Consider the following 23,114-nt stretch of genomic DNA (forward strand, 5'->3'; position numbering starts at 1 on the left):
AAAAGTGAGGGCAGTTCCCAATGCTGAACAGATAGGTGCCTGGGGAAATCCCGACTATATTTGAGCAGTTTAAAGACAGCCCTGCATTTGTTCCCCCACAATCAGCTTCATACTCCAAACCCAGACATTTCGATTTTAAAAGGGGCTTGTGTTGCAGAGCAAGATTGTACAGAATGAGGGGAAACCATTGTAGGTAATATCCTGGGGTTGGATCCTTTTAATAAGCTTTGAAATCCTTCACTAGTAGGTATTTTAATGAACTAAAGATAATTGAGAAGCTCAAAGGCTTGTGTATGGTTTGAGCCCTTAAGTGAGCATTTTTGTTTAAAAAAGGGATCCTTTCTCCTTCTTTGATAAAACTAAAATACTCTGTGGCCACAGGAGATTCTTCCGGATGCCACTGGCAAGTCCAAGGATGTGAGGGCTCTGTGCTCATGCCTAGAGGAGTATTAAGAATCTGATGAGCACCTGCTGGAACCCTGAAGCCCCGGTACTGCACCCCCAAATCCAAGCCTGCCTGGGGGGTTTGTGGACAAGGTAGGAAACAACACAGCGGCCCAGCAGGTATTTGTAGTGTCTGATACCTTTGGCTTTTGTATGTTTCTTTCCCACCACGTTCCACCCACTTGGGGTTGGGGAGGTGATACCACACCTCTGGAAACAGCCATTCGAGCAGGAGAGGAAAGATAATGGACCGGGCATCAAGGAGGAATCCACCAGGGTTGGCTAAGAAAGCAGCTGGCTTTCACACTTTCCTGCTCCTCTTTGGGCGGGGCTTACGTGCACAGTCTCCCTCCGAGCACAAGGGTGGACATTTCCGAGGTCTCTACCTCTAACCCAGAGAACACAAGCCCCAGGGCCACAGCTGCCCAGAGTCCTCCCCCGACCAGCCCCACCCTTCTAGACGTAGGATCACTGAAGCCCAAAAGGCTCCCTTGTGTATATCTCCTTAGAGGGTTTTTAGTTCAGTTTTTAATTGGTACTGTTGATTATAGCTTAAGAGGTCAGCACGATTTCTTCGCTACTCAATTACAGTGGCTACAATCTTTAGGATGGCCTTCACTGTCTGTACAGTAACTACATGAAAAAAAAATCTTACCTACCTACATACAGCTCAAGGCAAAGGTATGACTTCTAAAGTTGAGGAACTGAGGGCATGGAGAAAGATTTTACTAAGGAAATAAGCATTGATATGTGTATATACAAAAACATATATACACAACACACTCCTCACGCAGGTACACTGTACAGTTGGCACAACCCTATTAAGAACATACTAGGCTGTAAAGGTTTTAGAACTGAAGTCATTCTTGGCATTTTAATATAGACAGCTACTTAGGTAACTGAGGTCTGGATATAACTGGCTTTTTCGTATGTTTAAAAGGATATAATCGTCTTTTTTTCAATGGCCCAAACCAATATGACATCATCGTTATCAAATGGGAAAAAGGACTGTTATTCTGGATGAAATCAGTAAAAGGTGTTTTAGAGAAGGGCAACTTGGAAAATAAAGACGTCAGAGTCGATTATTCCAAGTTAGAGTATTTTAGTTATTAGCAGTGGTTACCAAATAAGCTGAAAGTAAATTTCTTCCGAGGAGCTGCTCAAAATTTGCTTTGTTGAGAAGAGGTGAGGAGCCATTTCAGCGTTCCTCTATAAGATGATGCAAGTTTTTTTATCCTTGAAAGGGTTTTCTGAGGTCGGTATCCCTATCAGCAAAGGGTCGCTCCTGGCGTGCTCCTCACAGTAGGACATGAGGTCCGCTGACGCCTTTGAAACCTGCCAGGGGGAAAAAAACCAAAGCAAAGAAACAAAATTTATTTACAAACATTGTGAGTATAACTGAACAGCGAAGCACTGGGCAGAGGACTGTTGGAGTGATATTCTGAGAGCCGGCTTCTCCGAGATTACTTGTGAGTGAGAAAAGGAAAAAGACGGACCAGTCTGGCAGCGCTGGCCTTTTTTCGCCAAGTGGTCAGACTCAAAGATCAGACAGAATGACCTCCTGTGTCTCCTGGTGTGAGCACAGATGACCTACCCCCAGCTGGCAGCCTGGAAAATAAAGTATGCCAGTATTTAACAGGAATCGAATCCTCAGCAACTCGGGGTAATTTCTGCAAAATGAGAGGCCTGGATTCTTCAAAAGTGGACTGTGTGGCAGATTATTATTAGATGATCCTGAATGTTACCATTGTACTATGGCTATGTAGAAGAATGCCCTTGGGTCCAGGAGATAGACGGTGAGGGGTTTAAGGGTGAAGAGTCACGAAGTTGCACAGAATGTTCAAGAGGCTTAAAGGATAGGAATTGTGTGGGTGTGTGTGTGTGTAGACAGAAAGAGAAAGCAAATGAGCCAAAATGTTAATAATTGCGAATCTTGGCAAACACTATAGGGGTGTTTGTTGTTATAACTCTTCTATAGGTTAGAAATTTCTCAAAGAGCCAGAGGGGGAAGTATATAGGAATCAAGGCAAGGGTGTATCTTAGTTTGCATTTGAAACAAAACTGGATTGCAGGAAGGTTTAGGAACAGAATTATGGGCCTGGAGCCAATACTCTTGAGAGATAGTCAAGTTCTAGAAGAGCTTCAAGAGTTAAAGACCCAGCCTGGGAAAATAAAAAGAGGGACAAAACCAGAAGGGGACAATTCAGTGCCTTCCTCTGGCGGGAGTTTAAAAAATGCCCTCCCCTGTTCAGAGGCCGGGGTGGGATCTCCCACAGATTCATCAGATCCGTGTCTTTAACGCAAGAAGCACCGGGCAGCTGAGGCCTGTCAAATACAGCCCAGGCAGCCTGCTGTTTTGAGGACAGGTGACTGTCCCCAGGCCCAGAGGAATGTGTCAGGTGACTGCTCCAGTTTCTCGGAAACAGCATTACTCACAACATTCCAGGGCACACACTGCCTCGTCCTCTCTTGGGATTTGGGGTGGGGGAAGACTTTGAAGTCAGGTGACCATATAAATGCCTTCCCATTTCTTCCAGATCTCAACTAAGGCTGGCATTATTCACGCTGGCTGCAGAATGTGTCTGTAAAATAGTCCACATACATTTAAAAAGCAGCATACTCTTAAAAAGAAGAGATCACGTGTGTTGACTAGCTGTGCAATGCTAGCTCACCTGCAATGATAACTCTAGAATGCTTCGTAAATTCCAGAGGGATGACAAGGGTGCGTTCCTTAAGTCCATCTGGACCCCCTGGCCCAAGGCAGAACACCTAGATCGTGGAACTTGATGGGGCTCGGTCAGGGAAGGCGGGTCCTCAGGGGATCCTGTCCTGGGTTTTAGGTTTTTCTGTCCAAACAGAAAGGCTAACTGAGACACTTGGGCTGCCCTGTGCTGAAACTAAAGTCTGTGCCAGGCAGCAATGAGAGTTAAGACTCTGAGACTCTTTGCTTGCTCTCGGAAATTCCTGCCCCCACCCCAGCTGCATTAAATGGCATTGTCTTCTCTGAAAAGTGGCCTCGCCTTGGGAGAGCAGAGGGGCCTGATTCCACCCAGGCTTCTGACCTTTATTCTCTCGATGGAGGCTTCCATTCTCAACTGTTGCACTGTCCTCCTGGCCTGGGCGATGTTGTTGGTGCTTGCTGTTTTGCTGGACATCTTCAACTATTGTTTCTACCTGAAACCTGAAAAGAACATCAATTGTTGAAGCAGTCCTAAATCTTTCACTCCTTAGGGGAAAAGGGTGCACCTTCCCACTTCTCACAGGTAGTTACTAAGATGCCCTTCACCGGAGCTCCTACATAGATCTTTCGTTTGCAGTACTAGTCACCTAATCCGTGCACCCTGACACACAGCACAATGGAGGCTTTTCTAGCATTTTCTAAGAGGGAACAAACACTGGTGGTAGTCGGGGGGCCTCCGGCAACGGTGAGCAAATGCAAGCACAGGCCACATTACGCACGCAGTTTAATATTACTGCTATGTACTTTAGTGGAAGGTTCGATTTTATTTCCTTTTGGCTCTCTTACCCAACTATTACACTGATTCAAGTCCTGGCAACCAAAAACAGTGAAGGAGAGTGCCTCTGGAGAACTTTGCACAAAGGGTGCATTTTTAGGTGCTATCGAGGTTTGCAATCGTTTGAGGAATGTTAGTTAGGCAGATAAGGAAGTCTTTATTCAAGGAAAAGTGGGAACCTTTCAGCTGAAGGATTCTCACTGGCAGACCCATTGCAAGTGTCCAAGGGGATACATGGAGTGGCCTCCAGCCTGGAATACCAGTCTCTCTTTCCCTCCTTTGCCTCTGTCTGGCCTCCTTCTGGGGGCCGGGCCACTTGCTAATCCCATACCCCCACTCCAGGGTTGTGGGTTGGCTCTCCTCTTTGGCCTGACCCTTGGATCCGAGACTGCCTTTTTCCTTCGTCAGCCCAGCCACCTGGTAAAAACGTAAAGGAAACCTCCTGGACCTTGAGCTTCAACCCGTTTGCTTGTCCAAGGACATATTCCAAAAGGAAGGCTCAGGGGAGAGCACTACTGGGTGCTTCTGCCATATATGGCTAAGTTCTGTCCTGGCAAGGCGGCGACCAGGGGAAAGTGCAGAGCTGGCAGGCCTGGCACCAGTGTGGCCGTTTGATGACTCACAGGAACAGGTGGGCAGTAGGTATGCCTCCTCGTACGCTACAAGGGCTCAGCAAAGTCTCAGGGCACCCTGGCACCGGCAGCAAACCCAGGCTGACTCAACCTTCTGGAGGGGCTGCAGTGGTGCGGTCTATCTGCTGTAAAGGCTTAGGACCAGATAAGGTTGCAAAACAGACGGGGCGAGCCCCAGGCTCCATGGAGTCCAAGCTGTGGTGTTCCACCCGAGTTTTACCTCACGAGGAGTGCTCCCCAGGGCTCAGCGCCAAGACCCGGATAGGGCCTTGGTCAGAAGCAGCTTTGGGTCAAATGCACAAATAAAACCGTGCTTTTAGCTGCATTCACAATTCTGATATCCAGCCTCATCGGCATGCTGCACATTCCTGGGTTTGAATCCTTCCTCTGCTGCTTACTGGCTGGGGAAGCTGGGCTGGTTACTCGACCTCTATGAGCCCAAGTTTTCTTCTACATAGTTGAAAGGGAGGAGTGTGTCTGAGGAGTTAATTCGCTGATGCACATGTAGTATTTAGCCAAGGACCAGGGCGCTCCAAAAACAGCAGCTGTTCTTCTATTTATCCTTGGAGGTCACTTGTGGACCTGTCTCCCTCCCCCCACCTCCCTGCCAGGGTCACTGAGTCCCTGGGATCCTGATGACCGGGCCTAGGGTGGGGGAAAGGGCTAAGGCATCATCCCCTTTTCCAATGCATCCCCAGGCAACTCTGCTGCAGCCCTGCCATGCAGAATGGAAGGGCTAGTGACAGCCACTGAAGCATCGCCTAGAAGAAGGAAGCCCAGCACAGCGGGAAAGAGGGAGGAGGAATCTTAGGACAGGGTAAGGTGACCCTGCTTTATCTGAGGCCTTGGCGACCTCATTTCCATACACTCCCCGCCAAGCTGCCTCTTCCTCAGATTCCTGTCAGCCCACCCCACCCAAAGGAGAGGCCTAGGGCCAGCTCCCACCCAGCAGCCTGGCCCAGAGTGCTGCTGTGCTCCCAGGGAAGGCCTTCGGAAGGGAGCCTTTGGAATGGGACCGAGGCAGGCGGCAGGCTCCCTGCAAACGCAGCAAAGTGCACGCTCCTTCCACAGTCGTTCCCTGCAGCACGCTGAGCTGAGCTCCCATGCCAGCTGGCCAGGGTTCTGAGGACTGGCCCCCAGCCTCCAGAACGCGAACATGATACCCTTCTGAAGGGCCTGCCTGCTAAGGACTTTCTGAATGTCCCTTTGGGGGAGAATAACACCAAGCATTCTCTTCTCCTCAGCTTCCAAGGCACGAAGGTTCCAAGGCCTGAGCGAGTTTTCCTGCAACTGCTCCATCGTTCACACGCATCAAGACTGGTCATAACCAGCAGAGAGCTCACCGGCTGGCTCAGTACATACGATCCTGGGGTGGGGCCCTCTAACATTGGTGAGAAGCCACAGCCAGGACCTGAAGGACTTTCTTTCTGACTGTATTACCTTCCAGACAAACAAGAGTGAGCAACTGCATGCTCGCAGGTTTCCCCCATGCTGATAGCTGCCCTCCGACCTGCTCCCTCCCTGCCTGCCTTCTTCCCTGCTTCCTTCCCAGGGACTTCTCTGCTTCAGGGAGAGTGGAGCCCTTCCTCCTGTCCCACCAGCTTTTCTCAGGTTCCCCAGCTCAAATACAAGTTCTCTTCTCAAAGTCCACTTCCCTCTCCTGGCCTATGTATAAACCCACCCAGAAAACTAGTTAACGTTTAGGACAGGGGTGATTTTCACAGCTTTCCAGATGATTAAACACAAACAATTTCCTCCTAAATAGGAATAGCTCTGGCCAGTCAATTAAATGGGGCATGTGTGGTCATTCCTAGAAAAAGCTGTGTACTGGACCACTGGAAAACAACATAATCTCTTATACAACATTCTTCTTATAGAGAAGAATTCTACTGTTTCAACTGAAGCAGCCTCCAGGAGGGCCGCGCTGTTTTGGCTGTTGAACGGCGGTGTCTATGGGAGCCTGAGCTCTAGGCCAGGATTTCCTCCCAAGCTGCAGCTGCTTTGCATCTCCTCACAGGCAGGCTGGGACAGACCAGCCCAGAGAGCCTCTCCCACCCTGTCTGTGCCTTTGGAGGGTTTCTTTGCTCTTCCCTCAATGGCAAGGATGTCTAGCTGGCTGCTTGTGCCACCAGATGGATGAAAAGCTTGCTTTATTCTTACTTTAAGAATCACTTCCAAGGCAAACAACACCTGATACTTCTGTGGAACCTCAGGGTGAACATGTTGCTTTCAGATGCAGGGCTCTGTGAAGCCTCCCTGTAAGCCTGAAAGCCGGGTGGCTGTTTCATCTTCATTTTAGAGATGAGGCACCTGAAGTTCGAAAAGCTTGCTCCAAGTTCACCCAGCATCTAAGCCTTGAACCGGCTTGTAAGCCTTTCACCCCAGAAGCCACATTCCCCACCGCACCAAGAAGAGGATGCAATTCCAATTAATCTGACCCACAAACACTCAGGGCAACGGTGACCGTGACCCTGATGATCCGAAGTCCTAGGCTTGCTGACTGCTCTGCGGCTGTGCACCACCCTTCTGGGCCAGAAAGCATCTGTTTGTCTAGTGCCCTGAAAAACAGACCTCCCCTCTCCTTCCTGCAAGCTAAGCAAGAATGTTCTCGCTGTCAGGAGCAGGTAGGACTGAGGTCAGCATCTGGAGATCCTGAGCCACTGGCGCTGGATCCTCCCCTCCCCCGCCCTAGAAGCGGGGAGGCCTGCGCAGACCCCCACTTGGATAAAAACGCGGCTATCACTTCTGCGACCTTGTTCGCATTTTTACACGTGGCTAGCAGATTTGAATAAACACATGTGCTATTTAGTTATTCAAATACTTGGCATTAGTTCTAATGCTGTTGTTCATCTGAATTCTTAGGTTCCTAGAAATTCCTAGGAACACAGCTTCCCATTAGGGAAATAAGAGCACCTTAATCTTTGTCTGGAGGGGCCTGGAGCAGGGAGGTGGGGAGGATGGAAAGTGTGTCAGGGAGCTCACTCCGTGAAGCAGCAGCTGAATCAGAGGTCTGCTGGGCTGGCCAGTAACTGAATCACTGGAGTGAAGCCAATGTTGAGTAAACACACCCCTTCTGTGTATAATAAAAGAGCAGGGTAAAAAAAAAACAAAAAAACAGGTTTCCACTTCCCCTCTGATCTTGCCTTCTACTCTCTATGTTTTTTTTTTTTAAAGATTTTATTTATTTATCAGAGAGAGAGAAGGGGAGAGAGCGAGCACAGGCAGACAGAATGGCAGGCAGAGGCAGAGGGAGAAGCAGGCTCCCCACTGAGCAAGGAGCCCGATGTGGGACTCGATCCCAGGACGCCAGGATCATGACCTGAGCCGAAGGCAGCTGCTTAACCAACTGAGCCACCCAGGCGTCCCAACTCTCTATGTTTTAATGTCTTACCCTGGCTCTTTGTCCCCCCTCATCCATTAAAGGGGTGTGGGCAGCAATGCCAGTCTCACAGGGTTACTGGGAGAACAAATAAGCATCTCCCCATACTGTACCCTACACACAGCTATTTAAATAAATGCTTGGTCCCTGGGTTCACCGACAAGACAAAAAATCATGCGTTCAGTGAGAAATGAGAAAAATGCACCCAGCAAAGAAGCAAAAGAAGAATTTCAAGGTAGTGTGATAGAGTAGCAATATCTTTCTAATAGGTCTGAGAGGGAGTGCAACTAGACTTTAAAGAACACTTACTTTAGGGGCACCAGGGTGGCTCAGTCGGTTAAGCATGTGCCTTCCGTTCAGGTCATGATTCTAGGGCCCTCTGATCGAGCCCCCTATCAGGCTCCTTGCTAAGCGGGGAGCCTGCTTCTCCCTCTCCCTCTGCCTGCCTGCCACTTCCTCTGCTTGTGCTCTGTCTCGTGCTATCGCTGTGTGTCAAACAAATAAAATCTTAAAAAAAAAAAAATAAAAAAGAACACTTACTTTAATAAATCTCATGAACATTTATTTTAAATCAGAGCCCACAGGCTGAATGCAGGTAGGTGTGTTTGGCTAGGCCCCACAGAGGTTTAACTCAAGTAAGTGTGTGTGTGTGTGTGTGTGTGTGTGTGTGTGTGTGTGTTTTAACTTTGAATTGATTGTCAATGTTTGAAAAGCTGAGATATTTCACTTCAAGACAAAGATTTCGGGAAAAGTCAAAATCTTACAAAACCAGGCTGGGTCTGAGTAGTGGCTGCTGTTTTCACATTTGCTGGGACACCTGCCGGTCCCTCTATTTGAACTTGTGACATGGCCTTTGTACCATGCCTTGGACACTAAGTTCTGGCGACATACTCAAGGATTAGGCCAGGGGACTTAAGCTCACTCCTGCCCTTGCCACTGCCTGGGAACCCATGTAAGCCTCAATTTTCTCATGGGAAAAATGGGGATAATAATACTTTTCTATTTCAAAGGGCTGTTAAAAGCATCAGATAAAATACACACGTGAATGTAATAAACACGAAGCGGACTCTTGCTGAGAGGTAACTACCTACACCTTCCACTTCCATCCCTGCCGAAGTGCTCTCAGCACCCCTCCGTCCCTGATCAGGCACTGGGCAGCTCCCTACCCTCCCCCTGCTGTGTCCTGAACAGTGGCAATGGACAGAAAACACGACCTCTCCTGATGTTATCAGCGGAAGCATGCCCCAGACATGCCCAACAGACATGCTGATGTCCTAACCCCCAATAACTCAGAATGAACCGAATTTGGAGAGAGGGTCTTTAAAGATACAATTCAGTGATGATGAGCCCAGTCTGGGGCGGGGGGCGATCCAATATGATCAAGGATCCTCACTGAAGAGGGAATTTAGACGCAGATGGGTAGAGAGGGAAGAACACGCTAAGATAGAGGGAGAAGATGGCCCCGCCACAGAGAGAGAGGCCACGGAAGAAACCCACCCTGGTGGCACCTGAAAATAAATGTCTGCATTTAAGCCACTCTGTCTGTGGTGCTCTGTGACAGCATCCTGAGACAAGAGAGACACTAAGGTTCTCTTGCATCTGAATGACGTGGGCTCTGCAGATGGGGTACATTCATCAGAGATCTGGAAAGTGGAAGTGAGAAGGCCAGTTCTTGCAACTTGGCTGACTTTCCTGCTTCAAGCAGGGTAGTGGGCAGGCTGCATCTGGTGGAGACGGGTGCATCGCAGCGTGTAATCACCAGCAAGCTGGCGCTAAGAAGCCCTATGGCTACAGCAGCCTCCCGGGTCTCCACTTCCTGCTGAGTCCTGGGGGCCAGTTCTGCACGCTGAGGTCTGGAAGTTGGTCCTGGTCTGAAGTTGAGAACCAGTTCCTCCAGCCCTTCCACTCATTATGCAAGCAAGCACCTCATCCCCGGCGCGAGAGCCCATTCTGCCAGCATTGCCAAGAATGCTTTCTGTTTGTTGTAACTGAACCCTGACTGATACACAATTGTTAAATCTGTTGTTTTGTAATCTGCAAATAACTTACAGAGATTAGCTATGATTTCTATTATAAGGCTATTATTGCTGAACACACCAAACCCTAAGATGTAAAAACAGAGAGATGCAAGACATGAAATTCTTTTTCTCCTTCTCTCCAACCAGAGCTTGCACCCTGTAAGATCAAGGGTGGTGGACCTGGGACCAGTCACAAGTCCTGCCCTGATCCTGCCCTGTGCTGAGAGCAAAGGGCAGAAAAGAACAAGTTCCTGGCCTGCAGAGGGGAAAAATGAGAGGCAGACATGAGGAAGGGCTGCATGGAGCTGTGGACAACGTAGTTTGGGCTGGGGAAGACACAGTGACTGGAACTCTTCTAAGAGTTTATATAGGCTCAGAATCAGCAAAATGAAGAGGAATAAGGACAGCACTTTCTCAAGACCTCAAGAGAGTTCATCCTCTAAAAGTAGCAAGCTTTTCTACTTGCAGACCCTTGCAAAGTCCTCATCTGGTATCTTTGAGGAGTTCATTTTACCTGTCATCCCGGCACAGGTCCCTGAATAATAATGACGATGGTGGGCAAGGATACTGTTGCTTTAATGATGATTTTTGAAAACTACCACCATTTACTGAGTATGTGCCTGGTAAGTGAATGCTATGAATCATTTCATTTAATCCTCTTAGAGAGAAGTTCTTTTAGCATTTCTGTTTTACAGATGAAATACAGAGAGGTCAAAGTGACTATATTATTTATGCAGCAGAGCTGGGACTTGAGTCACCTGATTCCCAAGGTCATCCTCTTAATCACCACCTATCATGCTTGTCTCAGAACATCCAGAACACAAGGGAGGAATGGGGAGGAAGCAGGGGAACTGTCAGGAGCACTGAGCAAAAGAAGGCATGACCTCCATTTAAAATGAGCCTGTTGCTAATTTAAATAGGTAATCTCCAGAGCAATGGCAGTAGGTGCCCAGTTAAGTGGCCTTGGGAGAATACCTACATGAAGAAGAACTAAAAAGGACTGCCCCAGATTCTAGGTAAGGCTATTGCTAAAGACGCAGGATGATCCCATCACGTCTAATGAAGCTGGTAGGAAGCCACGAGAATGAGCCAGTCTTGGTAATAAATCCGGGAGACTGTTGCAGAGCCTGAGTAGTGGGTTCCTAACTTCACTGCGTATCTAGAACATCTGGAGCACTTGTTAAAAAAAAAAATCTGATTCCATAGGTCTGTGGCAGGACCCAAGAATCTGCATTAAAGCTTTCTACATGATTCTGACTTGGTCCTCCTGAGAAACACCAATAATGATTGTCAGAATCTTACCTCTGGGTTCTATCCACATTTATTTTTGCCTGGGAATTAAAATATGCCCATTTAAAAGAATGCTACTTCCTATCTATGCTTAAGTTTTCAACGTTCTGAATAAGCCCCGGAAAATTCTGACTCCTTTTAATGACCTTAACTTATAGGATTAAGTAGCCTTTGGTTTGAAATAGTATCATTTAACACACTTCTTGGCTACAAAATTTACATTTGTTTTCTGAACAGTCACTTCCTTCTGGAAAGTTTCTCCTCTCAGTGATGCTAGACTGTCCTGTTCTTGCCTGTCTGATGATGTTCTTTCTACAGCTCTCATTCCTTCTTCGAACTCAGTTTTCTCAGGCAGTCCCGGAGGCCTGATGCAGCCAAGTGAACAGGGTTTTGATGGTCGGATAAATTTGAATCCTGGCTCAGCACTTACTACAACTCATTTGCTTCACTTCTCCGAACTACAGTTTCCTCATCTGTAAAATAGGAAGGGATGATAATAGCCCTGACTTCCCGGGGATGTTAGCAGGAGGAAATGAAAGAACGTATGTAAATTACCTGGCACCTGCCTGACCCACATTGGTCTTCAGTCAGGTAAATGACGTTCTACCGTGACGTGAACCATGACCAATGCGCTTCTCATGCAATCCTTTACCACAATTCCATGCTCTTAAATGAAAGCCAATTTAAATGTACACACAAATGGCACACAGGTGCTTTGAACACAACACATGGAAAAGCTGGTGAAATACCACTGGCTGCCCTCAACATTTCTGATGTCCCTTTCTTCAGAGAGTGACATCACCATTGTCCCAGTCACTGAGGCATCCTCATGCCTCCATTCCCTTCTCCTAATTCCTTAGACCAAGTGCTAGCCAACAGAAGTCTGAATTTTTCTAGTAGCCACATGAAAAAAGAAGAGAAAAAAGAGAAATTTTGATATATTTTAGATGGCTATGACCAAAGTCAAAATGTAGTTAATGTAAAAAACTGAGATGTTTTACCTTCTTTTAGTACTGAATATTTAAAAGCTCAGTGCCCATTTTACATAGATAGCCCATCCTGATTGGGACTAGCCACAATACAACTGTTCACGAGTCACAGTGGCTGCCTCAAGGGGCAGTGCAACTGTAGACCCTGGCATTTTCCAAATTCTCTTGCTCCCTACATTTTGACACACAGTCCATTTTTAGTGCCCCCCCCCCCGCCCCATTATTCTCTCTGCAGCCATTGCCCCTCCATCGTGGCTCCCACCACCTCAAGTTAGGGCCACCTCATCATAGGACTCCTGCCTCTCAACTTTCTTTCTCCATTCTCATCTCTTCTGATTACTAGACGCTGAGATGTAGGGCTGCTGTTCACTTTTTCCTCCCGCCGCAAACCAAGGGTTCCCCAGGACCCCATGAAAAGTCCAGAGGGCTCAGCTTTCAATCCTGATCCTCTCTAACATTTCTGCCACTGTAATAAAAATCCTCATCATAAAGGCACTGCTGCCACGCAGAGCTTGCTCTATACGCCAGACCCCAGGCTCCATGCCCATTCCTGTCAATACATTACCCTGCTGAGTTCTCGCCGTCACCCTGTGAGAAGATGAGAAGATGGGTTCTCTTCTCAAGGCCATTTTACAAAGGAAGGAACCGAACCACAGACAAGTGAAGTCTGTGCCTCATGTCAAACAGCCATCAAGCTGCTTGGGTGGGATGTGAGCCCAGGTGGTCTGACCGCCGAGACCAGGCCTGGAAGCTTCCCCGTGATGCTGCTGTAGCACCCAGGGGCTGTCAGCCCACTGCCTGTCTTTTAGTGGGCTGTGTTTACAAGTCCTCTTCCAAGTGTCTATGCAAGTTCTCCGCCCATTTCCCTTGGCCTGTATAAATTCTCTCTTTGAGACCCTGGTTCACATTTTTCTCTCTTCCAGAAAGGTCTCTCTACTTTTGCTTGCAGTGGTTATTCCCTTTATGAATTCCGGCTCCATGCGTCAAGCTCAGGAGTTCAAGGATGCCGAAGGGGTGACCCGGGCACCAAGGGGGGGTGGCAGGGGCTGTGTGTACTCATGTTTCCTCTTTCTGATGTGCAGGTATCATATATGATATATGACATATGATATAGCTATCATCCAGCTCTCAAAAGGGTGACACATTTATTTCAGTGCTAATGGTGTGTCAGTTCGTGCTTACTGTTTGTAACTGACTTTGCATGTATGAATATTGTCTTCCCACTGAACTGTGAGAAGTTTAGCTCCATACTAATAGTACCCCAGTAACATTTATTCATCACTTACTGTGTGCCAGGCGCTGGATCACATACTCTACACCGTTACTCATGTACTATTATCTGCGACTGTAGGAGGTCGGATTTATCATACCTATCAAGACTGAAGCTCAGGACGGTTAAATAATTTGCTTAAGACCAGACAGCTAGTACACAGGGGAGACAGGATTGGAACCCAGATCTCTCCTACTTCAAAGCTACACCCTTAATTACGCAGATGCATAATCCCATGTCATCTCTCTCCTATTGACTAATTCCGAGAATGGGGCTTCAATAATCACTTGGCTAAGATTAAGACACAAGATGTAGCAACCTACACACCGACCAGCGAACCTATCACCCTGGGGAGTTTGTGTCGGGTGTTTGTTTTCTTAGAAATAGGATCCACCCCGCTGCTCCTTCCCACAAGTATCCCACAAAATACAGACTGTTCTGAGCCAAAGGTCACCCACCTGTCTGGTTCCCTTCACAGCTCTGCGAGGCCTGGGTGGAGTCTCTGGGACTCCAGTGCACTTGACTGGGTCAGTTGCTGGCACTGTATGAACGCAACTCCAGCGTGGGCTGGCCACCTGTGCAGCCCCCAGATTCCAAAAGCAGGGCTGCTCTGCACGCCCATCTGCGCCCCAAGCAGGTTCGCAGTCAGTGAAGGTGGGTTGCGGGGAGCAGCTCTGTGCCGGTCACCTGCAGACGTGCAGGACCAGCCCCTTCTGCTGACACCAGGCCAGGACCCCGCAGAGGGATGGGTTCACAATCAACAAGGGGTCCGACCTTTAGAAACACATCTTCCTCTCGCCCTCATATAGCAAGCCTGGCTGAGAAAGGATCTGCTCCTATCTGCGTGGCTGCCTTGAGGATCACTGGAGATCTTGTCTGTTTAACCACGAGAGAATGAATAAATACGTGGGTGGATTCTACAGTTTACTTAATATCCAACACTAAAGCTGACAGAGTGATTTTTCTGTGCCAGCCACTGGGTTACGGGCTTTATTTAAAGTTATTTTATTTACTCAGAAAAAGAAATGACTATCTCACTAGTTTTTAAAATTTTAAAAGAATATGTAGATCTAGGAAAAATTCTGAACGGATTTGCCCAAAGGGTAGACAAGAAAAGCTTGCTGTCCTTCTACACTAGACTTCCCGAGGTGGTCACTGTTACCAGTTTCCCTGGTTTCCTTCTGAAGACATCCCCTGCATATACAAGCATGATGATTTATAAATCTTAAAAAATGTATATGTCTTTAAAAAATACAAACGGGAGCACGTTTGATGCATGGCTCTGTCCCGTGTTTTTTATTCTAACACTCTAATCTGGAAATCATGGTGAAGGTGGTATTAATCGCCTACTTTCCAAATAAGGAAACCAATGCCCTCTGGGATGCCTAGTGCGTAAGGGAACCCTGGGGTCCCTAACCCTGACTGCACGCTGCAGCCGCCTGCAGGCCTTGTATAGGGAGCTTGCAGGGCTGGAAAGAGGAAGTGGGAAAGACCAGAGAAGCAGAAGACAAAACTCCTGCGTTAAAAGGGCTCATTGTTTTGGGGGGGCAAACGGTGCTATCTGACGCGAGAATGATTTCCAAACAATGGAAAAACATATCCAAGATTCAGTTCCATGGTGCCCGGAGGTGCTAAGCATTTGCGAAGAGAAGCAGTCTCAGAACAGGGAGTGGCCCCACTGGGGAAGTCCCGTAAAACGGGTGAGTCTCCACTCCAGCAGACAGCAACATCATCCCTGGGGACCTCTTAGAAGTGATGATTCTCAAACCCCCACCCCAGACCTTCTGATTCAGAAACTCTGGAGGCAGCGCCCCAAACAGCTTAGAGTTTGAGAAGCCCTTCAGATGCTCCCTAATGCTGAAGAACCACTGTGTTGGAAGGAGAGGAGTTCTGAATTAGGACTTCCAAACAAGAGGAACATCAGGCTGTTAAATGAATCAACAGGTGGTCATGTAAACCAAGCTTGGTCCACATTCCTGGCGTTATCCAAGGGCTAAACTGAGGCCCACGGCCTTCACCTTGAGGAGGTTATTGCTGGCAAAGGACATAGGACCAATCTGCCTAAAGAAGGAGGTATTCCAAACTCTTACCTGTGCTAATGGGTCTGTGCCCCTTTGGATACCCACATCCAGAGAACCTGTCCCTTCCTTTCCATCTGTGTAACCCACTGGGAGTCCTCTGCATCAGCCGTCCCAGACCTGCTACCACCTGCCCTAGCTGAGCAGGGAGGGAGGTGGTCTGTAATGGGGTCCTTTGCCCAGAATGTTCACAACGTAGCTGTTCTATCTTCACTCCTGGTTTCCTGACAAAGCAGAAGAACAGGGATATTTTGGGTTCTGGTCATAAAGACCTAGCATCTGATCCTCTCTAAGCAAGGACATGCCTTCTGAGACTGCTTAGCAGATAGACGTTTACCCACCTGCATGCAGTCCACTCTGACAGACAACCCAAACACCTATTGGGAGAGTTGAAAAGTGTGGCAACAGGCAAATGCCACTGCCTTCGTTTCCACTTAGGAGGCAACCAGGTAGTCCTTTTTCTTGCCTGAAGGTGCCAGCTGCTTGGAGGCATGGAAGGAGTGGATCGAGAGAGAAGGTGAAGAAAAGAGTGGGAAGACTGAGCAGCTTGCTGACATCCACAGTCAAGGCCACGGCTGTGCTGTGTAACAAATATGGCATGTGGGCTACCAGACTGGGGACTAAAAGGCTTAGGATGCCGATAGGATGGACCAAGTCTTGAAAAATAAGGAATATAAGGCCAAAAAAGCACGACAGATGGAAGCCTCAGGAGCTTGGGGAGAGGATGGTCAGTGGGGATTTGGGCAAGCAGACAGGTGCATGAAGGATACATTTCTTAAATGAATCAATCCTTGAAGGGTAGGGACTGGGTAGGTGGTAGCAAAGGAGTGGAGAGAATTTCAGAATGGATGTTGAGGGAGTGTAAGAGTGGGTTAAAGCTGACTCCATTATGTGAATATGAGAGTCCCCAAAGGTTTCTGAGCAGAAGCGACAGGCACAGGGAATATCGGAAAAAGAACTGAATGACCTTATGTTGGATGGAATAGAACTAGGAGACAGAGAAAGAAAAGACGGACTATTGCCATGGAAGGTCTAAGGGCAGACAATGGGGTAAAGAGCCCAGGCTCTGCATGTCACTCAGTATTGCATGATATTGAATTACTGACTTAGCCTCACTCAACTCCTAGGTTCTCTGTCTATAAAATGGGATACCAAGAGGGCCTGCCTCATGGGATTTAACAATTAATTGGACTCCTACAGGAGAGAGCCTGGCACACGGAAACCACCCAGTGTTATCTATCACCATTGCTACCAGGACTTCATCAAACAGAGGAAAGTGACTGGAATGCCGAGAAAGAGCTGGAGACAAGAGTAGGAAATGGAAGAAGGATCAAGAGTTCTTTCTTGGGGCCAAATGGGGACTGACAGCCCAGAAGTGGTGCTTTAGCCCTAGACTTGGAGGGGGCATCTGAGGGAAAGAGCAGCACATGTCCGGGGTCTTCCTCACACAGGCAGGGACAAGAAGGGCAGATTCAAAGGAGCGGGGCAGGGGTGAGGGGAGGCGGCCGCAGATGCTGTCAGGATGGGAGATACCAGACAGCTAGGAAGAGAGAGGGATGTTGGGGATGTAGGGCAGACATTAATGCTATAAAGATAGGCTTAGCTAAAAATACCCGGAAGACAGACTAGAAGAGCATACTCTCCATTTTGCTGTTGCTTGTGGAGAGAAGTGGGGGACCTTCCGTGTTGTTTTTATGCACTCCCGCAGTGTGTACATTTTTATTTTTTCGGTCTCAACAGCTAACACTTCTGTTGCATGTCGTTTGCTTGTCAAACATTGTTCTGAGAGCTTTACAGATTCTGAGATCCAGTTCTGAGAGCTTTACTCACTTAATCCTCAAAACAATGCTATGAGGTGCTCAGTACTGCCTTTCCCAATTCAGGATGTTGTGTGGAGGAGCCGGCGCTCCAAAGGTGGCAGCCGGTTCCAAAGTCCGTGCTCTGCACCATGTGTGATGTGTTCACGATGGGGGAAAAAAAAAATGAATCCCAGTATGTGTTACTCAGAAAACCAGGAGGAGGGGCAGTTACCAGTCACTTTATGGGGGCACAGGAAGGAGAGAGCGACCATAGCCCATGGGACTGGGTGAGGAAGGGGTTTGGGGTGGGGGGGCCCAGGTGAGGCTGCTGCGGCACGAAGGGAACGGAGGTCCCACGCTAGGGGTGCCAGAGAGAACTATTAGTTCAGGAACTTCGGCGGTACGCGTGGGGGCAATTTCGAGAAGTAGCGGTGTGCTGAAGACGAGGAACGCGCTGCGAACTTTGAGGGGTGGGAGGATTGCTTCAAGAGGTGGCTGTCATCTGGGTGTTGTAAAAAGCAGAGGAGGCGCGCTGAGCAACTAAGGAGAGTGTGAAAATGCCAGAGAGGTTAAATGAGGGCCCGAGAGCACGGGCTCAGGTCAGAGATCTGGGATGAGAAAGGGAGGCCTAGAAGACACCGAGGGAAAACAGGGGAGCAGGCACCCAGCAGCTCGGGCCAGAAGCCTTTTTCCAGGTGAGTGACAAAGGGCCACCAACCAGAGGTGCGCCCAACATCGCAGGCCAATGTCTCAGGCATTGTGCTGGCCAAAGGAAGCCAGGCACAGGAGCACATGCTGTCTGATTCCACGTGCAGAAAGTTCAAGTCCAAACAAAGTGATGGTGATAGAAACTAGATGAGTGGACGGGGGAGAGGAGATGTATGGAGCAGGACTGGCCATGAGTCTGGGGCTGACTACTGAAGTCAGACGACAGGTCCACGGGACGCCTTCTTCCTTGGTAGATGGAAAATTTCAAGAATTAAAAGTTAAACCCTGTGATCCTAAATACTTCATGGTCTAGAACATGATAATAATTAACACCATAAGAGGAGCTCTGTCATTAAAGAATGGAAGATAGGTTAATTATTATCTACCATTTCCTCCTCCAGATCATGATATAGCTAGTACGTCCAATGTCCACAGTGCAGGGGAAGGACCTGCCTTTTGAGCGGGCGCAGATAGGATGAAGGCAGCCATAATCCGGGTCCTCTGCCCGTTTTACACAGCACTCAGACCCCGAGTCCCAGATGCCAAAGTGCAACCCGCCAAGAAGCACGGCTCCCTGCATTCACCCTCAAAACACAAAAGCCTGTGGTCCACATACCCATAACCAGTAGGCTAAGAGACATCATAGGACATTTAATTTTTCTTTCTTCTTTCATCTCCCCTTCTTCCATTAACTACAGCAGGAAACACGCTCTACCTCCTCTCAAACATGTCCGATTTGATAACTGCTTTGAGGAAAAGCAAAATCTATGAAATTCCTAGGGTAACCAGCAAGGTAAACCTGGGCTGGCCCTCAGGGCTCAAAGTACTTGTTGTTTTGTATGCGGGTTCCTGAAGACATCAAAAATAGCAATACCACACGATCCACTAATTGCACTGCTGGGTGAGTGTAAATACTGGGTATTTACCCAAAAATAACACAAACACTGATTTGAAAAGATGTATGTGCCCCTGTGCTTTCTGCAGCATTATTTACAAAAGTTAAGATACGGAAACAACCTAGATGCCCGCAGAGAAGATGAATGGATAAAAAAAGTTGCATAAACATCCAATGGAATATTACTCAGCCACTAAAAGAGAATGAAATCTTACCACATGCAACAAGATGAATAACCAGAGGTAGTCTGCTAAGTGAAAGAAGTCACTGGCCTTGGCAGCAAGTGACAGCTTTGCCATTTTTCCTCTTCATACTTCAGGAAACAAAAGGGACAAAATATCCCTGGGACTGGGCACACAGCAGGAACTCAAGAAAACTTTACCAGTGAAATGATGACAGAAGTCTCCATGGCAGTACCTTAGGTGAGTGGTAAGGGCCTGAACCCAATGTATGAATACCGGAATTTCTGACAAATGGGATTGTGTCACATTATGAAAGGATTCCTTCAGATAATATTTCCCCAGATGCATTATCTACTGGACCAAGAGGTTAAGTCAGAGAAACTCATCGTTCAGCTCGGATTCTAATTAAATGTCAACTAGGAACCATACAGAACATCTCTCCGTTATAATACACCTGCTTCTGTGTCTTGAGCATAGTTCTACTTGGTTTCCAAAATATCATATGAGTCTGCATACTGTCCTCCTTCCTCTACTTAGGAAAGGAAGGGTGGGACAGACTTTGGTTTTCAGACACCTGTGACCCCTGGCTTCAAAAACAGCTCCTTCTCTGGCCTCTGGCCTTGGTACACTTTTCCCCTTAAGCATGGCTACGGCAAAGTAGAATTCTGCTGCCACTTGCCCTGGAAACAAAGAAGCACCCCCAGAGGCCTCCACCGCTTACATCTGTTTAAAGTGGGGGGAAGGGATTGTTTCCCAAGGGTAATTCATCTCACGAGAGCCCTTTGGGCATAACACACACTTTCAAGCAAATCCTAATAGTTCATACCTATTATATTAATACTATAATTAAAGTATATATAATACTATATATAATACTAAATATAAATACTATATTATATATAATATTATATATAATACTATATATAATACTAAAGTATATATAAATACTATAATTAAAGTAATATTAATACTTTTCATCGATTCAGGTATTTAACTGTAAAGTTACTTAAATTTTTCTAACGCTTATTGATTCCTGAATGCAGGAGATCAGCACGTAGTTGTTTGTGGTCAAATACAAGCTTTAGAAGGTGTAGTTGATTCCACCAAAAGTTTGTCCCTGGGATATTTCTTGAAGTGTGTGAGATTCTCTGGAACACTTTTAGGCACCGTGTAAGTCAAAGTAAATGCCACGTGTTTATATTACGTGTAGAAATTAGGAGACCGATTTTAGTAGACTGAGTAAACGCATCCAAGTCCTACAAACAGCATTACCTGTCCGTGGCAACATTTATAAATGGACAGACTCCGTGATCACATGACCACTGGAGGACCGGGCTTTCCCTTAAAAATGAAAACCACCTCAAGCTGAATTCTAGGGAAACACTCTTACGTGTCACATGCAGATGCTGCCACACATTTATCGATCATTTCTGCAGTGTAGAACCTGATATTCTATTTCTAATGTGGTAAGCCAGATGTAATAATAATGCTATTAAAAGATGGCAATTTATCACGTGCTTCCTCCCACAGCATCTCTATGAGATAGGGTTCAATTACTGAATTGTATTTTCATTCTTCCTTATGGACTTGTGTGAACCTTTTGAATTGGGCCTGCAAATTTATGCAATCAGTAAGTAGGCTATTTTTGCAGATAATTGGAAAAACACTGGAATCCTTTTGCCCCATGAGACTCCTGTTTTTTGGTAGCCTGTCAGGTGCTTCCCCTCTTAATATGTAGTGTATATTCACTTATAACAATTACACATGCTTTTTTTTTTTTTAAGATTTTCTTTATTTATTTGACCGAGAGAGGAAGAGAGCACAAGAAGGCAGAGCAGCAGGCAGTGGGAGAAGCAGGCTCCCCACCGAGCAGGGAGCCCAATGCAGGGCTCAATCCCAGGACCCTGGGATCATGACTTGAGCCGAAGGCAGATAGATGCTCAACCGACCGAGCCACCCAGGCACCCCTGCCCATGCTTCTTAAAGGGGGGAAAGTATTGATTTTTCCTCTCTTAAATATATCCAATTAATGACATTTTCTTAGAAGCAGATTATACCTGCACTTAATGTGGAGCAGAGATCACAAAGTGACTAGAAGCTGGATTCCTAATAGGGCTGCCTTTCAGAATCCCCTGGACAGCTCTTTCAGGGCACCCACATCCAAGCCTCTTGAGTTAGAATATCAGGGGTCAGTCCTGGCCCTGCATCTTGAGAGAGCTCCAGGTGATTTGGCTCGTACTCTGGAGAAAGAGCACGGGACTTGAACACAGAAGGTCTGATCAGGTACAATGCCCAGGTCTCTCTGCCTGCTCTGTCTGAATTAAACTAGTGGCCCTGGACAAGTCACTTCCTCTTTCTGGGCCTCAGCTTCCACATCCTTAAGAAGGGAGAACTTATTAATAGAAGTGCTCTGTGCTGCTTCTTTGCTTTTTTTTTTTTTTTTTTAATTTTTGAAACTGAATGTAGTTATACAATGTTATACTAATTTCTGGTGTACAACATAATGATTCAACTTCTCTATACATTATGCTCTGCTCACTAGTGTAGTTACCCTCTGTCCCCATACAATGCTGTTATGGTACCATCAACCACATTCCCTATGCTGTGCCTGTTATTCCCGTGAGTTCTTCATTCCATAACTGGAAGCCTGTGTCTCTCACTCCCCTTCACCGGTTTTGTTCCTCCCCAATGCCCTGCCCTCTGGCAACCATCAGTTTGCTTTCTGTATTATAGGTCTGTTTTGGCTTTTTATCTGTTGATTCATTATTTTTTTAGATTCCCCATGGTCCTCCCTTCTCTACTCTTCAGAACTACCTGAACCGCTGGTTTAAGCTCTTAATACTTTCATGGGTGAAAGATGACTGGGACAGGGACTGCATGTGCCCCCAGAGTGAACTGACTGGGTGACAGTAACTGTTGGATCCAGTGCTCTGGGAAGATCTCGCAGGTAGTGGAAGGAGGGTCAGTACAGAGCTGCTCCTGAAGCTCCCCAAAGACATTATTCCTGGGGAACCAGCCATTTTCAAACCAAGGGGGTCTGAAAGCTGGCAAGCATACAGGAGAGAAAATAGTGTCTACGGGTGTTTAAAAATAAAGCCATGCCCACAAATACCAAAAGCTTGCTTTTAGCCAGAATGTTCTGGGAAAGGAGATTAGAGTAGACTGAAATTTCTGGTTGGGTTACCATGTGCACGAGCACACTGTCGCCAGTTTTCAGAGATAACAGCACAATACATACGTAGTCCTGAACGTAACTGATGGTTAAGAAGGCACTTCTGTGAAATTTCATGATTCTAGATAAAGCTGAAGAACTCTTTGAACAAGTCCATCTTTTTTTGGTGCTGACCCTGCTGGATGGTCCCACCCTCCTGACTCTGCCCTCAGTCTTCTCCTGGGGGCATCTTCATGTCCCTGATTGTCCTCTGTCTTGGGGCTGACATCTTCCCCTGTCTGAGCCCTCCAAACTCAGCTGTCCTTGAAGATTCTGCCCGAGTGCCTATTTGTCCTCTCTCCAATCTCCCTTTCATCTGCTCTCAAGGGCTGGCACAGGCTCTTACATGTATATCTGGCCTGGGATCCCCATCCAGACAGCCTGCCTGTTCCTCAGACTCCCCAGAGGCTGGACTCCCCTCTCTCTGACACACAGGGCCTTCTCTGGATTTGGCGTCTCAACCTCCTTACTAATAAAACATCTTTACTCTAGTTACCAAGACTCAAGACTTTAGTTCTGAGACCATCTCCTTTTTCCTTGACATCCAAAGAGGCAACCAATCTATACAGGTTCTATTTCCCGATCCACATTGACCTTCTGGTCAGCCTGTCCCCTGGTGTGTGCTAGGAGATGATGGCAGTGGCCTTCCTGTTCTTGGTTTCCCCGAGTTCTCCCTCAACGGCTGCTCACCTGTCAGATGGCTG

At 47.3% G+C, this 23,114-nt stretch overlaps 1 protein-coding gene across 6 annotated transcripts in view; it reads right to left on the reverse strand.

Annotated features, from left to right (window-relative positions):
- Positions 1 to 1,529: 1,529 nt before the first annotated feature.
- Positions 1,530 to 23,114, reverse strand: part of GNG12 (G protein subunit gamma 12) — a 127,856-nt gene continuing 106,271 nt past the window's right edge. For 4 of the 6 annotated variants that reach the window (XM_082688077.1, XM_082688080.1, XM_082688079.1 and 1 more), the window contains 2 exons: positions 3,507 to 3,625; positions 1,530 to 1,779 (listed from right to left, as the gene is read on the reverse strand). In XM_082688077.1, the coding sequence (XP_082544203.1) occupies positions 1,654 to 1,779; positions 3,507 to 3,599 (219 nt within the window). In that variant the 5' untranslated portion in view covers positions 3,600 to 3,625 and the 3' untranslated portion in view covers positions 1,530 to 1,653. Of the gene's footprint in view, positions 1,780 to 3,506; positions 3,626 to 23,114 lie in introns of those variants that run through there. The other 2 variants (XM_082688076.1, XM_082688075.1) reach the window with 1 other exon arrangement.

The sequence above is a fragment of the Mustela nivalis genome (assembly GCF_964662115.1).
Source record: "Mustela nivalis genome assembly, chromosome: 10".
NCBI lineage: Eukaryota > Metazoa > Chordata > Mammalia > Carnivora > Mustelidae > Mustela > Mustela nivalis.